The sequence below is a fragment of the Globicephala melas genome, chromosome 5 (genome assembly GCF_963455315.2).
Source record: "Globicephala melas chromosome 5, mGloMel1.2, whole genome shotgun sequence".
Classification (NCBI taxonomy): domain Eukaryota; kingdom Metazoa; phylum Chordata; class Mammalia; order Artiodactyla; family Delphinidae; genus Globicephala; species Globicephala melas.
The window spans coordinates 99,487,725-99,509,595 of NC_083318.1; the positions used below are offsets into that span (position 1 = coordinate 99,487,725).

The 21,871-nt window shown below is 34.3% G+C and overlaps 1 protein-coding gene across 17 annotated transcripts in view; it reads right to left on the reverse strand.

Moving 5' to 3' along the window:
* The window catches only part of SEC31A (SEC31 homolog A, COPII coat complex component), a 79,131-nt gene that overhangs the window by 32,428 nt on the left and 24,832 nt on the right, over positions 1-21,871 (reverse strand). For 15 of the 17 annotated variants that reach the window (XM_070045592.1, XM_070045590.1, XM_060299574.2 and 12 more), the window contains 14 exons: positions 21,668-21,763; positions 20,260-20,400; positions 18,742-18,884; positions 14,517-14,616; positions 12,042-12,203; positions 11,689-11,841; positions 9,048-9,284; positions 8,076-8,150; positions 6,604-6,642; positions 6,031-6,108; positions 3,082-3,157; positions 2,471-2,649; positions 1,135-1,261; positions 35-180 (listed from right to left, as the gene is read on the reverse strand). In XM_070045592.1, coding sequence (XP_069901693.1) covers positions 35-180; positions 1,135-1,261; positions 2,471-2,649; positions 3,082-3,157; positions 6,031-6,108; positions 6,604-6,642; positions 8,076-8,150; positions 9,048-9,284; positions 11,689-11,841; positions 12,042-12,203; positions 14,517-14,616; positions 18,742-18,884; positions 20,260-20,400; positions 21,668-21,763 — 1,752 coding nt within the window. The remainder of the gene's footprint in view (positions 1-34; positions 181-1,134; positions 1,262-2,470; positions 2,650-3,081; positions 3,158-6,030; positions 6,109-6,603; positions 6,643-8,075; positions 8,151-9,047; positions 9,285-11,688; positions 11,842-12,041; positions 12,204-14,516; positions 14,617-18,741; positions 18,885-20,259; positions 20,401-21,667; positions 21,764-21,871) is intronic. The other 2 variants (XM_070045589.1, XM_070045588.1) reach the window with 1 other exon arrangement.

Here is a 21,871-nt window from a genome sequence, read left to right on the forward strand (position 1 = left end):
GAAAGGAAGCACCTTTTGTTTCAAAGATACTAACCTGAAGGGACAAAGGATTGCTTCCATCTTGAGCTTTAGTCCAACATGCAACTAGTTTCTCTACATTCCCTGCACAAATATAGCAGAGACATGCCTGAGTCTGCAGGAGGCTATCACCTTCACTTTCAAGCCTGGTTCCCAAAAGATCTATAGATCAAGAGGAAAACAAATAAGATTATATACAAGGCAATCTGTGTATGAGGTCATGAGCAGCCCAATAATATTTTCAGAGGTATGGATCAAACTTCATAACCAATGAGTAGCAGGCAGAAATAAAATCACTGTCATGTAAATGTTCAGTAAATATTTATTTGTTAAATGAGTGGAAAATGAGTGACAAATTTTATATAATAAACAATTTCACAAGATTCTATACCTAGCTGTAGAATGGGTTTATATTTATTATATTAGAAAAAAATTAAAAGTGGGAAAAATATTTGAACAGAAAAATCCTAATGAACATTTAACTGCATTTCATCATGTCTGGTGCTTTTGTAAGCAGTGGACTAAAATATGGCACATTTGGAATAAACATCAATGATAGCTAGACTACTCTAAATTATTTATGATAGAAAGTTAATATCTTGTAAGTTTTACATTCTCATAAAATTTTCAAGGTTGTTCATTTTTATACTAGCCGCCTAAAGCTTCTGTTCTTGTACATAATGAATACTATTCCTTAGTCATCAGTTCAGTCATGGCCTTTAATGGTAATTTCTACTCAAATGTTATAATTATTAATTTTATCAAGCTAACATTTATTAAGTGAGAGCTGATTATGTGCCATTTTACATATGAAAAGACTAAGACTTAGAAATTAATTTTTCCTACGTCATATAGCTAGTTAGTGGCAGAAGCAAGAGTCTCAGTTTGGTCTGTCTGAAACCAATATCATTAAATAATATTATTTTAAAAAATGACTAGTAGGTATGGAGAAGCAACGCAGTTAATAATAACTGAGAAAAGCATTCAAATGAGAGCTTCGTTTTCTTATCCGTTATTAGTAGGTTTACAAAAATTTCTAAATAAAATCTGCCATTAATTTTATTTACAATATACCACGCCATATACATAATATAAATATAAAGCTCATTTTCTTACCACAAAGGGCAGAAAATTCATCTGGTTTAGCATAAGTCAATACTGCAGCTAAAGCCTCTCTCCAATTTTTAAGATCACAAGACTCGACAATCTCTTTCCAGTTCTTCATCACTACTGCAGTAATTAGCTTAGGAAAGGAAAACAAAAGGAGAATTAAAAGCTTTTGGTATATTGATAAAAATTAACTCTGGCTAATCAATCAATCTTTCAAAACTACTACTCACAGTATTTCATGAAAAATAAAGTAGCAGCAAAGCGAAGTATATCCTTAAACCAACTGACATAAAAGATATTTTCCTCAACAACAAGAAAATCACACTAACATGTTTTATAAAATGCTGAGAAGGAGAACTATAGGGTGTTACCAAAACATTTAACAGGAGGACATGCCTTTTAGTCTGATGGATCAGGAAAAGCTTTCTGAGCATATAGACATTTAAGATATGAAGTCAGAATTAATTTCATCGAGAAGGAAAAAACACTGCCGACCAATGGAACACTAAGGGCAAAGTCCTGGGAGAGAAAGGCACGTGGAGTGTGTAAGGAACTGAAAGGCAGCCAGTGTGGCTAAAAGATAACAGGGGAGGGAGTGACACAAGACAAGGCTGGGGACACCGACAGCAACCAAAGCTGCTGGGACTGAACACTGGGACAACTTTCATGGAAAGAAATTTAATATCATCAAGCAGGGGCTTAAAAATGTACAGACCCTCTGCACCAGAAATTCCATTCCTAGGACTACAGCCTCATTAAACAATTAGAAATTCACACAAATCTTTAGGCACAACAAGGATGTTTACTGCTATCTCAACTACATTAGGAAAATATTAGAAACTACCTAAACATCCCCAAATAAGAGAAATAATAAATCCCTACTATAGAATATTATAGAGCAATTTAAAAATTTTTGTAAGAATCTTTAAATGATACAGGAAAATGATTACAATGTAAGTGACAATATTTATACATAAAACCACACACATATATACCTGTATAATTGATTGTTTTTAAAAATTCTACAAATACATAGAAAGAGATACAAAAGGATATGTACCAATCTGATGGAAGAATTAGGGGGTATTAAAATTATTATCTTTAACATTTTCTATGTTCTAACTTTTCTACAATAAAAATATTTCATTTAAAATATTATATATGTAAACAACAAAAACTGGGATAATCATGCCAAGCTATCAACAATGACTATTTCTGGGTCAAGGAATTATGGATGGGTTTTTTTGTTCTTTACTGTTATCTGAATCTCAATTATCTATAATAAGAGTGCTTTGCTTTTATAAACAAATGCTGCTGTTTGTTTATTTTTAAAATAACATACCCTGGTAATTTTGCTTTGGGATTTTGCAAAGTACTTTTTCTGGGTTCGAGCCAAGAGTTCTTGTCCACCTGCTATGGCCAATATAATGGCATCAGCCATGCGGTTATCATGTAAACAAAGGTCAACAGCACTCTCAAAGTTACCCGTCAGCAAAGCCTGAGTAATTAAACCATCAATATCTGCAATAAAGAAATAACACACCCAAGTTAAAGTTTTTTGTTACAAGAAAAAAACACTACACCTATGAATTTTTACATACACGCACAATGGAGAACACAATGCTGATTTCTGAATATTACTGGTGGATTAATTTCTAACACAAACTGTTGATATCTATGGAAATATACTGAGATACATATAAGTAAAATCAGGTAAAATAACATATTTTCCAGATTGCCTAAAATGTAATAATAAAGATCATTTACAGTTTCTATCACATAGGTTTCAGATCATACCATCATTTTTAAGGTAGTGATTACATGTACTAAATGATAACTGAGTTCTTTTCAACCCTCTACCACCTGTGACAAAATGTTTCTAACTTAAACTCAGGGACTATTTGCTTTCAAATGGTTAAAAGAAATTAGAAATCAAAACCAACAGATTCTTACCCCCACTGATGGAGATGTTAAATGTTCCTCCAGCTGATGGTAGAAATTCAGATTCTTGTTTTTCCTCTTTAATGCGCTAAGGAGATGAAAAGGGCAGCAATTTAGCCAGATGAAACTGGAATAAATTACCAGCAAAACAAAATTTAAATATGATTATTCACTTACTGACTAGATGACATGCCAAGTTATCCCAGAAAATTTCTCAGATCCAAGTTTAAACTAAGAACTATGATTTCCTTAAGTATTAACTCTCATTATACAATCATAAATAAAATCCAAAGTCCTCAGAAATAACGTTAAACAAACTTAAGTGTACATATCCATATTGGGAGCTCAGAAGATACTGAAGCTGAAGAATTTTTGTTTTCTTAGATACCTCAACTAACAGTAGCTTGAAACACACAAAATGTTTTATTTATTTATTTTTAAATATTTATTTATTTATTTGGCTGCACCAGGTCTTAGTTGCGGCTCACAGGATCTTCATTACTGCGTTAGGGATCTTTAGTTGAGGCATGCGAACTCTTAGTTGCAGCATGTGGGATCTAGTTCCCTGACCAGAGATTGAACCCAGGCCCCCTGCATTGGGAGCACAAAGTCTTAGCCACTTCCCACTTGTGGGAAGTCCCACAAGATGTTTTAAATTATACTATATTTAGATCTTTTTTTACATTTTTCTAATTCAGATCTTAAAACAACCTTGTTTTAAGGTTTCAACACATCTTGTTTCAACACATCTAAAAATTCTGTCTAATAGGTATAGTTATAAGAGTCTTTCGGTTTTAACTGACTCAGTCGTGAAAAAAAGAAAACCACCTGGCGTCCTTATATAAATGCAATATAAACAGTTTATTTATAAATATACTAAAATTCAATTAGAGATTTTGTGTTCTCTTAAATTAGTCACACCTGGAACAGCAGGTTGGTCTGGTAAAAATATATACAGTTCTGTTACAAATTTCTGAAACTACTTGTAAGACTGAGTAAAAATAAATTCAATATTTTCTTTCTTTAGAAGAAAAGAAATATAATGGAGGCATACTGCTGGCAAATACTTTAAATGCTTTCTCTTCTATGCATAAAAATTCAAAAGACGACAAAAAATAAAATGTGTCAGAGATTATAGAGAAATTAAAAGAAAAAACACATCTGTCTCACATGAGATAAAATATCTATCTTCTGTGCTCGTGTTACCTATACATCTCAATGTTAGTGCCTAGAATTCAAAGTCAGGAGCATTTTTGAATTGGATAATTTTAGTGTAGAGCACAGTAGAGCATCATCTGTTAATAATGCTTAATTAGTTAATACTATTACAGGAGAATAACTATAACCTTAATTCTCTCCCCAACAAAAGAGAAGCATTTTAGAATTTAAAAACTGAAATTAAAAAATTGTAAAACTGGGCTTCCTTGGTGGCGCAGTGGTTGAGAGTCTGCCTGCCGATGCAGGGGACACGGGTTCGTGCCCCGGTCTGGGAAGGTCCCACATGCTGCGGAGCGGCTGGACCCGTGAGCCATGGTCACTGAGCCTACACGTCCGGAGCCTGTGCTCCGCAACAGGAGAGGCCACAACAGTGAGAGGCCCACGTACCGCAAAAAAAAAAAAAAAAAAAAAAAAAAAAATTGTAAAACTTGTTATTCATACTGAGGAATAAATCAGATACTGATCTGATTATATTCACTAACAAACTTATCAAAAAAATCTTTTAACAATTTTTCAAATTTGCTTTCAAAAAGCAACTAATAAACTTTTATATATGGACTTCTGAAATATACATAAAGTGAAAAAATGCACAACTTATTATGTGCTGGTTATCTTTAGTGTGTAAGCTACTATGTTTTATTTTACATAATAATAGCATCATCAAGATAAAGGGGAAGATATTACCACCTTAAACAACATTTTTTCAAATATTCTGAAAGCACACATTGATGACTACTGTTTTGTTAAATATATATTTACCTATTAATTCACGAGTGTATTTACAAATGGCCCTCTCTTTGATAATACATAGTTAGTCCAGTTGTATATAAATGAAAGTACGTTTCTTTAATGTATCCTACAATTCTATGTATTCCCAAAATTAGTTCAAATTTTCAGCAAGATTTTACCCATATCCTGTATTCCTGAGTTAAATAAATGTTAGAAGATCCACTTCTAAGGAAAGTATTTTTTAATAATCATCTTGTAATAGTCTGTTTACTGAGGAATTATAACTTAGTAAAAGGTTGTAAGAAACTTTATATAATCAGAATATCCCCATATCACAAAGAACAATGAAAAAGTCAAATATGAGATGAGAAACAAGAACTTGTTGATTAATTTTCTAAGATGAAATATAATTAGAAAGCAAGAAAAGTAAATTATAGAATTATATATTAGTGGCTTAAAAAAACTCAGAAAATTAAAAGGAAAAAAATTAATGATACAACTCTGTTTTCAAGGACTCTTTTTACCTAGTTATAAAAATTGTCACTACAACTCAGGATGCATTTATAGTGAATCAGGATGATCAGATTATTTAGTGAAATATTCTTTACTTGGACTCAAAGTTCAAGATTAATTCAGAAGCTTATGCCACTGATAGTGAGTTGTAAATATTAATGTGTCAAGAAAAAACATTACCTTTACATGCAATGCAATGTGGATTTCTGAATAAAGTATCTTTTCAATTTGACATCTTGATATGCATCTGACCAAACTAAGTCAATCTCACATCAGCTGTTAATTTTAAACCATATAATCCAGAAGCTAGGTCAGAGAACTAAAAATTTTAGAGATGATACTTCTATCAAATTAGTAAACAGACTTCTACCTTAAACATCTCTAAGAAAACTCCAGCTTTATTTTGGAACAAGTAGTCAAGAAAATTTTCCATATTTCAATGTGAGATGAACAAATATCACATATTTTCCCAATGTACTTAAAAATGAGAAAAATAAGTACCTCTCCCAAGAGCTGCTCTTCAGCAGCAGGGCTCTCCTCCCCATCACTCTGTGCTACTTGGTCAGAGTCTTTAAGAGCCTTTGGTACACAAAACAATGACAGAGGAAAGTGAAGAATGTAGCATTAAAAGGTTATTAGTGAACAAGGAAGACAAAAGACCCAACCAACAACATTCAGAGCTAGTTTAATCATAAGAAGCAACACTAAGTAAATTTATTTGAGGAACAACATTAGAGGAAAAGCAGGGAGCCATTACTGCTAAGACCTAACACTTCTTTCCTGCCAAACGTCCCTCAGCAACAAAGAGCTTAACGTTAAGTATCTGAGCAGTCACTGATTTCATTTTGCCTCTGTTGTGAAATTCAAACATAGGAATTTCTACTAGCTATAGCTAGCTCTACTAGCTATAACTTATGCTATTTTAAAGAGAATTATTCATGTATTAAAATGCCTACAATAAGCATTTGTTTTTAAACTGTAAAGCAATAAAACAAATTTCCTAAATTATATTTTCTTCTTTATGACCTAAACCAAAATTTTAGAAGGTAGCTATTTTTAAAGGCCTTCTCTTACCACATCAGGTCCATCCACTTTGTTCAAGGCCGAAGCAATCTGAAATAAAGACAACAACTCAGCTACCAAATGGAATTCTATTTCAAGGCATATAGCAAATGTTCACCTCTTACGCCATTGTCATTGGCAAAAATCCAAAATTCAGATCAGGGGTAGCATGTTTAAGAAAAGAATAAAATTTTTGCAGAACTGATTCTCAATGGTGCTAGTTTCAGTTACATGGATCTATTTTATTGCTCACACGTCATCTTACTCTGCTATTCAAATTGTAAAACTAACCTCAAAACAAGCATGTTTTCGTCTACTTTGTTTTAAATAAAATAACTATAATTTAAAAAAATATTTCTTCAGAGACTTACTATGGAAAGAACTGTTACTAGATGTATTTTGACAATCAAATTTTATTTCCTCATTTTTTGCTAACAGGTTTGCAGTAAAACTTTCATATTAATCTCTTGCAAACCAAGTTATAGCATCAAGAAGTTTAGACTAATAATAAAGTTAAATATAAAAAATCTAAAGGAGTGAGGAAAGACACATGACCAGTAAGCAGCGGAGCTGTGATGTGAGCTCAGGTCTATCTGACATTAAAGGGGACTAATCTTCAATGTGCTCAGCACTGACTGCCCAGAGTGCACAGTATTCAACCTGTTCCGCATATGCGATAATTCTGCAATGCTATAGAAGACTTCAGTCATTTTCAAAGAATGACAAAGGGTTAATACAAATTATACAAAGAATTCTAAATATATCCTTCAAGGTTTCCAAAGTCAGAGTGTTTTAACTGTTGTTTATGTCAACACTGTGGAATAATTATTAAGCCGCTCTGAGAAGAAAACTATAAAACTGGAATATAACCTCCTTTTTTAAAAAGTAATCTTTTTTTTTTTTTACATTAAAATGTTAAGCAAATAACTTGGGCTTTTTGTTTATTCAGGTTTAGTAGAATAAAACACCCTTGTTCCAAAATATTTACTAGTTACTTGTGAGCTGGACCAACTTAATAAACAGTTTGGGAATTGTGGGCTGAAGGCATAAACAGCGGGGGTGCAAAACAGTACCCTCTTTTTCATCACTTAAGCTGTAGTGAATGCAGGGTGATCTCTTAAGTTTCCCCCCTCTCTTTCCTCCAGGGCCGCTGGCTACACCTCCTCTTAAAAAACTAAATGTCATTCCAGTGTTTGAGGTTCACAGCCTCTTTTCTTTCAAGGCCCAATTCTCCCTGACACAGCTCTTTAAATCGAGTTTGAATTAAAGGTGGTTCTAGCAGCTTCTAAATTCAGGTACAATGAGGAGTTTCACCTTTAACAACGTGTATGAAAAACTTTGGCAACCAAGCATAAATTCTTATTAAATGTTTACTGAATGATTTGAAACAATCTGTGTTGAACTTTTTAAAAAATAAAAACACCTCTGCTACATAAATATTTTATTTGTGTAAGCATAGCCTTTAAACTTTTCCAAAAGTTTACCTTCTTTCCTAGGTCTTCTTTTCTATATCCTAGAAGTTCAAGGTATTTTCCACGAGAATCATCCTCAAAGTTTACCTTTAAAAGAAGACATATTCTTGAAACAAAGAATTGCATTTAAAGGCCTAATTTTTAATTAACTGCTCAAATTCCAAGCAGAATTATTAAAATTACCTAAAGTTTACTATATCAACCAAAAGGTTGTTTATAAGAGAATCCAAAGAAGTTTTTCTAAAGAAGTTATTTTTTAAAATAGTAAGCCTACTAGTAATTAATTACCCAGGTTGAATAAAACTTACATTTAAACTAATTTTTGTAAAAACAAAGTCATGTCCAAAGGTTACATGAGTGCAAAACTCACATTATGTGAAACATGTGATGTCCTAAAACTCTTTCTTAAAACTAAGACTTACTCACAAAATATAAAAATAAATTTAACCTGATTGCATTCAAGATTTCTTTTCTTTGGAAAACAGAATTGAGAAATAGATATTCCCATGGAGACAAAATGACAAACCGGAAAATTCTATTATTCTACTGTCATAAATGCAACTCAGTAAAAGGAATGAGAAATGCCTCCAACCTCTCTCCCCTATACCTTTTCCCTCTTTCCCCATTTTCCTTAATTAGACCTACTACAAAAATTAAATACTCTGTGTTTTTATTATACTAAGCTCTATGTTCTAATTTTAAAATAGGTCTGTTGAATGTTATGTCTCTCTCACTTAAAATTAGCTATTATATTATTTTTTACTTATTAAAAAAGTATTTCATATTAGGCTTTTCACAGCAGAGAAGGAAGAACTCTTGACATAAAGTGTTAGGTCATGTACTCTCCATATGGTTTAATTTCATCAGGAGATCCCCAAATCACATTCTCTCGATTGTTTCTTCAACAGGAAGACAGATTTAGAATATGATGGAAATAGGTGAATTTGCAGATAATGAAATAAAATTGCTTAACACCAACTTTACCTTCAAAAAGGACCACACATTTTTCTCAAACTCAGTCTGAGAAGCATCAATCTTCTTCTGACAATAACTGACAAATCCTTGTGACTGCACGACCTGCTGAAGTTGGGCTGACCGGCTAAGGAATTCCTCTTCTGTTACGACCTGACTGATGCGCACGTGGTGCTGCTGCAGCTGCTGCTCAGCTCCCTGCTGAGGCTGTGTTCTGACACTCGCAAAGGTAACCAGTTTGCCTCCAAACTAGAATAGAACAAGTAAACAAAATCAGTTCCAACGACAAGGATGTGGCCCTCAAACGTACTGACTGTAAACCGGCTAAAGGAAAAGAACTCTGGCTCTGGATGCAATTGGTGATACACTCCCCTACTCCACAATCTGACCCCAGCCTTCAATTATTTTTCCTCTTCACACCACCCACCTACTACATAAAAGGTCCCAGTTGCTGTGCCCCACAATTTCTCACCTACTTGCTTTTACTAACTTCCACATACTAAATGCTACTCCTCTTCAAAGCCTGGGCAAATGTCACCTCTGCCATCCCAGACACCCTCAGTATATTTTATACATATATATATATATATATATGTATGTATATATATATATATGTGTGTATATATATATATATATACACACATACATATATATATATATTTTTTTTTTTTTGTGGTACGCGGGCCTCTCGCTGTTGTGGCCTCTCCCGTTGCGGGGCACAGGCTCCGGACGCGCAGGCTCAGCGGCCATGGCTCACGGGCCCAGCCGCTCCGCGGCATGTGGGATCTTTCCGGACCGGGGCACGAACGCGTGTCCCCTGCATCGGCAGGCAGATTCTCAACCACTGCGCCACCAGGGAAGCCCTATCTCTCTCTTTTGATTCAACTATTAGCTGTACGTATTTGCCTTTCTACTCTAGGCTCCACGTTTTAAAAGGTGGTGGATTATGCTGCTACAAAATATGCCATTTGACCTAAGGATTATTTTGAGCTGAAGAATACTGAAAAACAACAGGAGCAAGAAAGGCACCCTGACCTCCTCTTTTCTTTCTGAAAGCAGGAGATGAAACTCACATGTGAGAGCTGCTCTCCCTACACCAGGACGAAAGATACATCCTTATCACCAGATATGGGAGTCCAGGATGGGAGAACTCTATACAAACAGACCTTGTTAAATAAAAATTATCTCCATCAGGGCTTCCCTGGTGGCGCAGTGGTTGAGAGTCCGCCTGCTGATGATGCAGGGGACACGGGTTCGTGCCCCTCCGCGGAGCGCCTGGGCCCGTGAGCCATGGCCGCTGAGCCTGCGTGTCCGGAGCCTGTGCTCCGCAACGGGAGAGGCCACAACAGTGAGAGGCCCACGTACCGCAAAAAAAAAAAAAAAAAATTATCTCCATCAGTCTCTACATATTTTAGTTACTGTTCCACAACTGCCATTCTTTGTTCAACCTAGCATATAAGCACTTAGGTTTTGCCACTCATTGGGGTTTTCATTTCTCTATGGGGGGGCTCCCAGGTACATGTTTGCTGTCATTCTCCTATTAAGCAGGCTCAGAACTCTTCCTTTGGCCTCTCAAATTCATTCCTCAGGTCTAGGTATTGATCTCTTCTGAAATCTCTTGATTTCTTTCTTTTACATTGCTATTTTTCTGCCTAATTCTTTTTGCACTGAACTGCTGTATGACTGCACATCTACTCTTGTCTTTCCCCCTTCCAAACCATACTACATACTCTCATCTTCCTAAATAATAGACCTTTGATTACATCACTTTGGGATTTAATTAATCTCTCATCCCTCTTGTCTGGTCTTCTCCACTATCTGCTCTCCTGCCTTTGAATCTTTGCTTTTATCACTTTCCACTTTACTTACTGAATCCTAACCATCCATCTAGTTAGTTATAATAAAACACTTATTATAAAATTATGTATGGACAAGGTTTAAAAGAAAAATCAAACTGTACAGAAAAGCCTCCCCGCCCCCCAATATAAGCTACTTGAGGACAGAGACTCTATCTAGTTCACAGGTATGTTTCCAGTGCCTAAAGTGGTACCTGACAAACAGAGGATGTTCACTATATATTTATCTTTGGAATGAAAAGCGCATGTCCACTCACTAATACTGAAGTATTATAAAGACAACAAATAACACTCCTTTCTTCCCCACGTGAGTCTGGAACCCAGTACGAGAGATGGAGAATCAAAATATCAGCTTTAGTGCTGTCGTAAGTGCTGCTAGGTTAGAGGCTATAGTTTAGATGTACAACCATAGTGGACCTTGTAACAATTAGAATGTAGACCCTCTCAAAAAGAAAAGAAGGAATGAAGGAAGGAGAGATAGAGAAGGAAAACAAGTTTAATAAAGTGGGGTAGGGAGAATGGTGCAAAGGTTGCACAACAAGGTGAATGTACTCAATACTGCTGAACTGTAAGTTTTAAAATGGTTAAAATTGTAAATTTTGTTATGTATATTTTATTACAATTTAAAAGAAAAAAGAAAAAAGGGAGTAGGTTTCACTTTTCCCGAGAAACCTTTCTGAGTGATGAAAACTCACAAACATATCTCAAACTCAGCCCTCTTCCATCTGAGTGATCCTATAATAACACTTTACTGTAAGTCCTTTGTGTTTATGGACCATAAAAGCAAATCCACCTACTGAAAAGGAAGCCCCAACAGGTCTTCGGACCCACTTGGGTGGCTTCTTCAGAGGCAACACTATACGATGCTGAGCAGTCTGCTGAGGAATTTGTAACGGAGGAAGGGGCTGTCCTGTGCCAAACGGATCAAGATTCCCAAAAGACGATGAAAGCTAAAAAATAAAATAAAGTGAGATTTTTGAAACTTATGCAAGACTATATTACATGTTTTCAAGTCATATCCAAAAAATTTTTTATCACAATTATCCAATTAATTGGTATCATTGATCAGTAAAGTTATTTTCAAAATAATTACACAGTAAGATGATTTTTTTCAGGTGTTATAATAAAAAACCTTAACACTTCTTATTACCTTGTCAACTTGTTTCTGCCTTAAACCATCTGCACTCCCTCCCATGATAGAATAAACATTGATACGCCCATCGAAGGAAGCAGCTGATAAGACAGCAGGATTTCTGGGACACCACTGAATATCAAAGCACCACTGTGTGTTGGTGGGAAGTTCATATAACACCTAGACCGCAAAAAAAAAAAAAGTCAGAAAAAAGTATAGCCACTTTATAGCCAAAACAGCTGAATAAATATGATCAACAAATACAACTTTATTAAACATTTACTTTTACAAAGTATCCAGCCAGGAAAAACAACAATTGTAAAAATTTCTTTAAAGTACAAGAAAAGTTCATTATGATAAAAAAAAAAAGAAATGCTGCTCAAAATTTTGACCAGATTTGGAATAAGTACATCTTAAAAAATGAGGTTTTCCTGTTTTTACTGAAATGGTACTAGAGGATGCACCCGAAAGACCAGAATACTCTATTAGGGTCAACTTGCTGAACTCTAAAAGATCGATGGGGTCCTAGCCAACCGACTTTGCCTGCCAAGATCCAAAGAACCACGTTTAGATTATTTGAAGATCAAATTTCAAAAAAAATTCTTGAGAAGGAAAAATTCACCGAGAAGTTTGGCTTCTTGTCAAGTGAGAAAACATGTACACATCATTCTTATTATTGCAGAATCAAAGGAGAATTTGGCATTACCAGTTTTCTTTAGAAGGAAAAGAATATAGAAAAACTATTAAAAATGGCTGATATAAATAAATAATGTAATAATTGTTTACTAACTTTACAATGTAATAATGTAATAATTGTTGCGAACTCAGTGTGATGGTAACTGATGCTCTTAGGAGCACAGGTTTTATGGCTTTAAGAAATGAATCAAATTTACTTAACTTTGGCTTCCTTGACATTTAAAATAATGTTTTATTTTATAAGAAAACAAAATAAAGTGAAAAGGCATTTAGCCTGCTCCTCTTTGATGCTTAAACTGATTTATAAGACTATTAGCTTCTTGATATCTGAATCACTTGTCTATTCCTAATTTGCATTTGAATAAAAATCTATTACAATTTTTAGTTGCAGCATGCACTAAAAGTTTATTCCTTCAAAGTCCAAGCACACACAACTAAGCATATGCAAAAAATCATTTTATCAAATTACATAGTTGAAAAAGAACAGTAATTTCCATGAATTTTGAACTCACTTGGGAAAGCAGTGTAAAATGAAACACTTTCATTATTTGGTCTACAAATCTTATGAAGCAAAAATTATTATTTTTTCTCTTGTCTCCTCTAACATTAATGTTTCTATATTCTTACAGACATCACTGCAACTGAAAACTTTAAACCACAAATCAAATAACAAAAGTGCTTGCTTTAATTTTAATGTTACAGATTAAAACCTATCGAACAGGGCTTCCCTGGTGGCGCAGTGATTAAGAATCTGCCTGCCAATGCAGAAGACACGGGTTCCAGCCCTGGTCCGGGAAGATCCCACATAGTGCGGAGCAACTAAACCCGTGCACCACAACTACTGAGCCTGCGGTCTAGAGCCCACGAGCCACAACTACTGAGCCCACGCGCCTAGAGCCTGTGCTCCGCAACAAGAGAAGCCACAGCAATGGGAAGCCCGCACACCGCATCGCCACAACTAGAGAAAAGCCTGCGTACAGCAACAAAGACCCAATGCAGCCAAAAATAAATAAATACATAAATTAATTAATTAAAAACAAAAAAAATACCCATCAAAGATACTTATTTTTACTAGCATACCATCAGGGCAACTAGGAAGGCACTTGCAATAAAAGTTTAAAAGCTGTAATTAGAATCCATGGTGCCTTGCCCACTAGTGAAAGAGAGGGAAACCATTCAACCATTAAGAAGAAGAAAAATATTAGGCAAAAGAGATTTTTAGCCCACAACCCAAAGCAAATGAAATTATATTTATATAATATTTATATTTAATAAGGTAAAATTCCCCATCTAAGTTTCCATGGGTAGAACATATGACAAATATTTTATTATAAAGTATTATATTCTTGCTGTAGAGTTCAGAAGAGAGATTAAAAACCTGCATCCACTGATTTCCAAAAATCAAAGAGGATCTTCAGGAAAGGTAAAGCAAGAAAAAGACCCAAACCTTGAACACTCCTACTTTGAGGACACTTATTTCCAGAAAATACATTAAATAAATCAAACCAAGTATTTCTGAGTCTAGTTAAACACCTTTGATTGGAAATGGCGGGTGGGGGGTGATTACTAGGTTCAAAGACACTATTTCAATGATTGATATCCCCAGATGAAACAGCTGAGCTTAGATAATGCTCATAATAAAATCTCTGCTAGAGTTACATTTCACATACACCTCCGTCTACTTTCACGTTCTTAATTTTAATCATGTACTAAAGAATTCATATGGAAATTTTCTTATTCAACCAGAGATAAAATATTATAATAGCTGTAAGTTTGAGAAACATTTCCTCCCCATACCTCTCCTGTGTTTGGGTTGGAACAGAGAATCTTAGCATCTTTTCCACAGCTCAGCAACAATTCAGGATCCGCCATGCTCCAAGCAATTGCCAAAATCCCCCTATAAGAAACACAGATGAAGAAATTTTTAATCTTGAGAAAACCAAATTATTTTTCTCTAGGTTTTGGAGACACACACTGCTAAGAGAAGTATAATTTCATATAATCTTTCTGGAAAGCAACTTAGCAATGTGTATGCTCTTTGATCATTACAAAGATACTCAATACAGTATGCAGTGTATGACAGCAAAAAATGAAAACAAATGCCCAATAACACGGACAGCGTAATAATAAATTGCAGATCATCTTTTAAGGAGAAAATATGTAGTTAAAAATTATGCTGTAACCTACTAGAGAATGGATTTGAGGATATGGGGAGGGGGAAGGGTAAGCTGTGACAAAGTGAGAGAGTGGCATGGACATATATACACTACCAAACGTAAAATAGATAGCTAGTGGGAAGCAGCTGCATAGCACAGGGACATCAGCTCCGTGGTTTGTGACCACCTAGAGGGGTGGGATAGGGAGGGTGGGAGGGAGGGAGATGCAAGAGGGAAGAGATATGGGAACATATGTATATGTATAACTGATTCACTTTGTTATAAAGCAGAACCTAACACACCATTGTAAAGCAATTATACTCCAATAAAGATGTTAAAAAAATTATGCTGTAGAAATCTGTTTCTTATTATTATACACTGTGCACCAATGAAAAAAGGTTAACTCTGTACATAAATTTGTATAAAACATATAATTACATTAAATACTTGCATAAATGGGGTTATGTATATATAAGGATATGTACAATAAAAGTTTTACCTATGGATGGGTAGGAAATCTATTTCATGTTTTCTACTCTTTGTTTACTAACTTTCTACTTTTTGTTACTGGAGTAGTTCTCCTATTACATGAGTTTTTTTTAACTGAAAGGAAGCATTTTAAATTTGCCTCACAAAGAAATATTACAGATCTAAATACTAAAGATTTGATTTTATAATTCTTTTTGTGTTTTAATATCCTTTGGATTTTTTATACTAAGTATAAACAGAGTAGTATTTTTGGTAGATATTTTGAAAATTCAGATTAGCATCCCCTGTAAAAATAAAAAAAAACCCTCTATCCCACCATCCAGAAAAAAGTGCTATATAATAGTTTGTTTTTTCTACATTCATGCCTCTGCTGTTTAGAGATGAAAGAAGGAAAGTTAACATTACCAGACCATGAAGAAAAATACTAGAAACTACAATTTAAATACTGGATACTAGAAAATAGTAGAAATACAGCTAGTAGATAACAGGGACTAGAAAAACACTAGAAACTAGAATTACGTTTGTGTATTTCTTAAAACAAAAACATACAAATTAATAATCTTAAATTTTCCTGAAAACATTACAGTAATTCTAAGATACAGTTTTTCAATTTCCAAAATACAGATAAACTTTATCATCAAAGTATATATTGTTTTTATTTTCCCCAAAAGTTGTTTTTAATTTGATGATATTTCTTACAATCTAAGTCCTCTCAGAATCAGGAAAATACGCTATAGGAAAAGGACCCAAATTATTTAAGAATGCCTTTTGTTTCCAACGTTTTATTTTATTTTATTATTTTTTTTCAACATTTTATTTTTTAAGCATTAAAATCTTTGTAAAAATTATAAGGATAGTGTGATATACACCCTTATACTCCTCACCTAGATTCACTGATTTGGCCACATTTACTTTATGTCTTTCTCTTTCTCTCTATATATTGACCATTTGAGAGTTAAATGCAGCTATTATGACATGTCACTTCTACACTTATCTCTGGGGATAAGAACATTCTCCTATATAATCACAATACAATTACATACTGAAAATATTTATCATTTATATGCAATACTTTAGAGTCCATATTCAACTTTCCCCAATTGTAGCAATAATGAACTTTTATTGTCTCCGCTCTTTAGAATCTAATCATGCATGTCAAAAATTTCAAGGTATGTCAAGAAAGCCTTTTAAAGAAATCAATATCATATTTAATATCACATGTTAAGGAACATTTAGGTTCTTACTAAGTATTAAAATCACTGAATTGTAGAACTGGAAGGGACCTTAAAGATCATATTATAATCATAATATACTCCAACTCTTGCATTTACTAGAGGGAGAAAATTGAGAACTAGTGAGGTTGATTTGCTCCTGGCACCCAGTATGGTATTCTATCTTGCTAAATTATGACCACTCCTAAAATTGGCAGTAGAATGTAATGTTAAGACCATAGATACTAGGATCAGTATGTATGGGTTGGAAGTCAGCACTTGACTAGTTTTGAGACCTAAGCCAAGCTTATTAGCCTTGCCAAGCTTCAATTTCCAATGTGTAAAATGGGATAATAGTATTTACACCATAGGTTTGTTATGAGCCTAAATCAAGCTAACATTTGCAAGTTTGGGATTAACATATACACACTGCTATATTTAAAACAGATTCCCAACAAGGACCTACTGTATAGCACAGGGAACTCTGCTCAATACTCTGTAATAAAAGGGCAGGAATTTTTGTCTGTTATATTACTGAATCCTAGCACAGTGCTTGGTACAGAGTACGTGTTCAATAAGCAAGTGTTGAATGAATAAATAAAACCTTACCCAGTGTGAGAAAAATATTAAAACACCTCAGAATCATCCTTTCTTTACAAAGAGCTTATTGAAGCATAATATCTAAACAGGATTACATTCTGACCAGACTCTTTTCTCCTTTATAAGAAGCTCAAGGAGAGGTCACAAACCTTAAGACTTCTCAAAGTGTGTAATTCCACTACGGGGCGGGGGCGGGGGCGGGGGTGGGGGTGGGGGGGTGGGGCGTGAAGGGATTTAAAATTTTAGTTTACATATCCCCAAACAGGAAAGAAGAAAAAAAGCCCGAAGTACTTAGAAAGTACTATAACATTAAAAGGGATTTGTTTCTCGTTTAAAAACATTGAACAAATGTGCATGAACTCCCTGGGTACCTGAATATTAATGATAGGAAATGTGCGTAATTACAAACTAAATTTTTTTTTTTTTTTTGGCCAGGCCGCGAGGATTGCAGGATCTTAGTTCCCCAACCAGGGATGGAACCCGTGTCCCCTGCAGTGAAAGCACAGACCCCTAACCACTGGACCAGCAGCGAGTTCCCACAAACTAAATTTAATGTTACTAAAACTAACACAAGACAATTCTCATACCTTTTTTAGAGCATCCACACATTTATTAAAATTAAAGGCAGAATGAACCACCTAATTTCTCAAAAATGTTTGCTTTTTAAATTAAGATAAACACTCAGGGAAGAGATATGGGAACATATGTATATGTATAACTGATTCACTTTGTTATAAAGCAGAAACTAACACACCATTGTAAAGCAATTATACTCCAATAAAGATGTTAAAAAAAAAAGATAAACACTCAGAAATAAAACAAACTTTTCAATTGTTGCTTGACATTTAATGTTACGGAAGACTCTTGATAAGTATGATGAACCAAATAAAGATCAAACTGTATAAGGTCATGAGTTGTCCCAAAATGTTGTGATATACTAGAATTTTGATCTATTAACTGTTATTTGAAATAAGTAGTGGAAAATCCATTAACACATTTTCATGTTTTTGTGATATGATTTGATTACCATTTTTTGGTATAGAATATCAGATGACTATTGCTTAAAATAAAAATAAACCATTTACATTGACTTTTACAAGACAGAGACAAAGTAGATTCCCTAATTTAAAAAAATTATCTGGGACTTCCCTGGTGGTGCAGTGGTTAAGAATCCACCTGCCAATGCAGGGGACACAGGTTCAAGCCCTGGTCCGGGAAGATCCCACATGCCACGGAACAACTAAGCCCGTGCGTCACAACTACTGAGTCTGTGCTCTAGAGCCCGCGAGCCACAACTACTGAGCCTGTGTGCCACAACTACTGAAGCCCGCGCACCTAGAGCCTGTGCTCCACAACAAGAGAAGCCACCGCAATGAGAAGCCCGTGCACTGCAATGAAGAGTAGCCCCTGCTCACCACAACTAGAGAGAAAGCCCGTGCACAGCAAAGAAGACCCAACCAAAAATAACTATATAATAAAAAAAAATTATCTGATAATTCAAAGTAGTAAGTAAATACATTTTTTTAAATACACAAATTAAGTGTTTTTGGAAGAGCAGCAAGATACCTGGCATGGTTTTCCAGGACACGGAGTGGAGAGGAGGCAAAGCGAAGATCCCACATCTGGATCACTGGTAACCTGTCATCCTCAGAGGCAAGGACCATCTGAGTAGCAACATCAGGATGCCACGCCAACCCAGAGCAATGCATCTGTACATAGTTAAGGCTCACATTTTTATCAGTCATACTATTTTATTTATTTATTTATTTTTAGTCATACTATTTTATGAAAAGCCAAAATGAACATGAGGAATATGCCTTTGTTAAAGCAAACAGTACCAAACATCAGCTCAGGCTTATTAAAAAAAAGAATTCTTATTTATTTAATCATTATTTTAATCTATTTCTATTTATTTAAAATTTCAGTTTATTAAAAAACTCCATACAGCTATTAAATTCTATTAAACACTCTTAAACAGTAGTATTAAACATAAAAAGTTTAAAGGTTTTCAATTCAGCCAACCCTTTGATACATAAAATCATTCTGGGCCAGAATAATTCTATACCAAAAATGAGATCTCCTGTCAAAATTGTAACTAGGGAAAAAGTTTTATATAAATTTAAAATTTAATACTTTCAGAAAAATTAAAATAAAGAGATAAGATTTAAATGACAAAAAAATTCATATCTTTCCTCTATTTCACCATAAAAATCAAGATAAAGTGTCTAAAGCAACAACTACTATTTCAATTTTCACATGGGATAAATTAACATTATTATTGAGAACTACCTGGAAGTTCAGATACTATTAAGTATTCCAAAAGATGACTGAAATGTTTATTGTATACTTTATTCCACTGAAATTTGTTTTAAAATTTTTGACTCACTGAAAAATAATACCCTGAAGAAACATTCTTGTAAAATTTTGTTGTTGTTGTTATTATTATTGTTGTTTTTAAGTTATATATGTATTCTCTGATTTAGGCAAACTTGTTTTTTTTTAAATGTCCAACTAAACAATGTAATTAAAAACAAATTAACAAGACAAGGCCTAAACTGTGTCTAAATTACTTTATAGCACATGATGACATAATATTAATGAATCTATAAAGCTGAAAATGTAATGTGTTATACAACAGCATATACTGTGTTAAGTGGGAGAACATCAGCTCACTTTAGCAGTGCCTAATCAGAAAAGATGAAGCCAGGAGTCTGGAAACTACAGCTTCATAGTCATAAAATTACTAGCAGGGAAAATTTTTACATTCTTGAGAAAGCTAAAGATGAATTAAAAAGTTGCTATAATGCTTTGTAACAGCTAGCAAAGCAAAACAACCAGTATATCATGGAATAACCCCCTTGATTAACCAATCTTTTTCTTCATCATTAATATATCCAGTGTGGTTTAGTAGGAATTTTATTATTTTCCCCAAAGGAAGAAACCTCTCATTCCAACATGATTGGTCCATAAAAAGACAGGATTTGACTTTATAGAAATTTGATTTGTTGCCTACTCTGACAAACTATATAGGAATAGCTACAGCAGGAATAAAACATGTTTGTCACAAATCAATCACAAACTTACCCTGTTACTATGATCACTGACTTTGATGATGGGTTCATTTTTTCTAAGATCCCACACAGTGGCCCGGCCACTGGGATTGGCTGATGCCAAAATATGCTGAACTTGTCTGTTCCATGCAATGCAGCTGATATCTTCTGGGGGCTATAAGGAATAAACTACTAAAAGCCATTTCTCAATAATAATCAAATTTAACTACAAAATATAATTCTTTTTAAAAACTGGATTACTTAAAAATCGGATCTATTCATTCCAAAAATTTATTTTTATATTTTTAAGTTCTCAACATCATGCAATAGAGTTTAAGGCTCAGGTATATGCCAATTCAAGTATTTTACCTTGTTTATCACCAGGCATTTATTAAGCTCCTGTTACAAACCAAGCACTGTTTCTTTACTTTGCAACTGCTCCAAGGTAGATAACAGACCACAAAGTAGATGCTGGTCAATATGACAGACATCTAAGCAGAGCAAAAGTTACAACCTAGACCTAGAAAACTATCTTTAATAAATGGTAGGCCACACACTATTATTATGCTACCTTTCAGATTACCAAAATGTTAGGGCCCGTTATAATGGCTACTCAAATTGAATAGTCCATACCAGGGGTCCCCAACCCCCGGACCGGTACCAGTCCACGGCCTGCTAGGAACCAGGCCACACAGCAGGAGGTGAGCGGCGGGTGAATGAGCGAAGCTTCATCTGATCTGTATCTACAGCTGCTCCCCATTGCTCACATTACTGCCTGAGCTCCACCTCCTGTCGGCATTATGGTGAGTTGTGTAATTATTTCATTATATATTACAATGTAATAATAATAGAAATAAAATGCACAATAAATATAAGGCACTTGAATCATCCCAAAACCACCCCCCCACCCCAGTCCGTGGAAAAACTGTCTTCTGTGAAACCAGTCCCTGGTGCCGAAAAGGTTGGGGACCACTGGTCTATACAACATAAAGAAACTCAAGGAGGCAGGGGGAGGATTGTTCTTTCTCAACTTATTAGAATTACATAAGAAACAGGTTGAGTGTTTTTTTTAAAAATAAGTTTCCTCTCTAGTCTATGATTTTTATTGTAAGGTTGGATATTGTTAAGATACCATATTATATAAAATACTAAACTATATAAAATATTATACCTAAGAAAATTATTAAAGACTTTATTTTATTTACTACCATAAGTCTAGTATATCAAACAGTGTCTGGCACATGGTAAGTGCTAAATAAATATTTACTATTGAAGGATTCACTGATACTCTAAAGAAACATATTTATTAATACTTTACTATGTTGAAGGAAAATCAGTGACATTTAAAAACTGATTTTAAACAAATATATTCTGTGTGAAAAAAACAAAGTGTAGAAAAACTGATTTTGGTTCTTTTGATTACATTGAAATCAATGTAATACCTGCGTTTTGGCTCCTGGTGTCATTGGAGTTGCAAAATTGTTTAAATCCCAAATGTAGATTTCAGATTCATTAGCACCAGAGGCCACCAGATTAGTCTGTAATAAGAAACAATTAACAACTAAATAGCACTTACAAATAATTAAGAGAACTCAGAATAATCCAATTCAGAGGTGGAAAGACCTGTCTGTTTTAAGGCATATAAT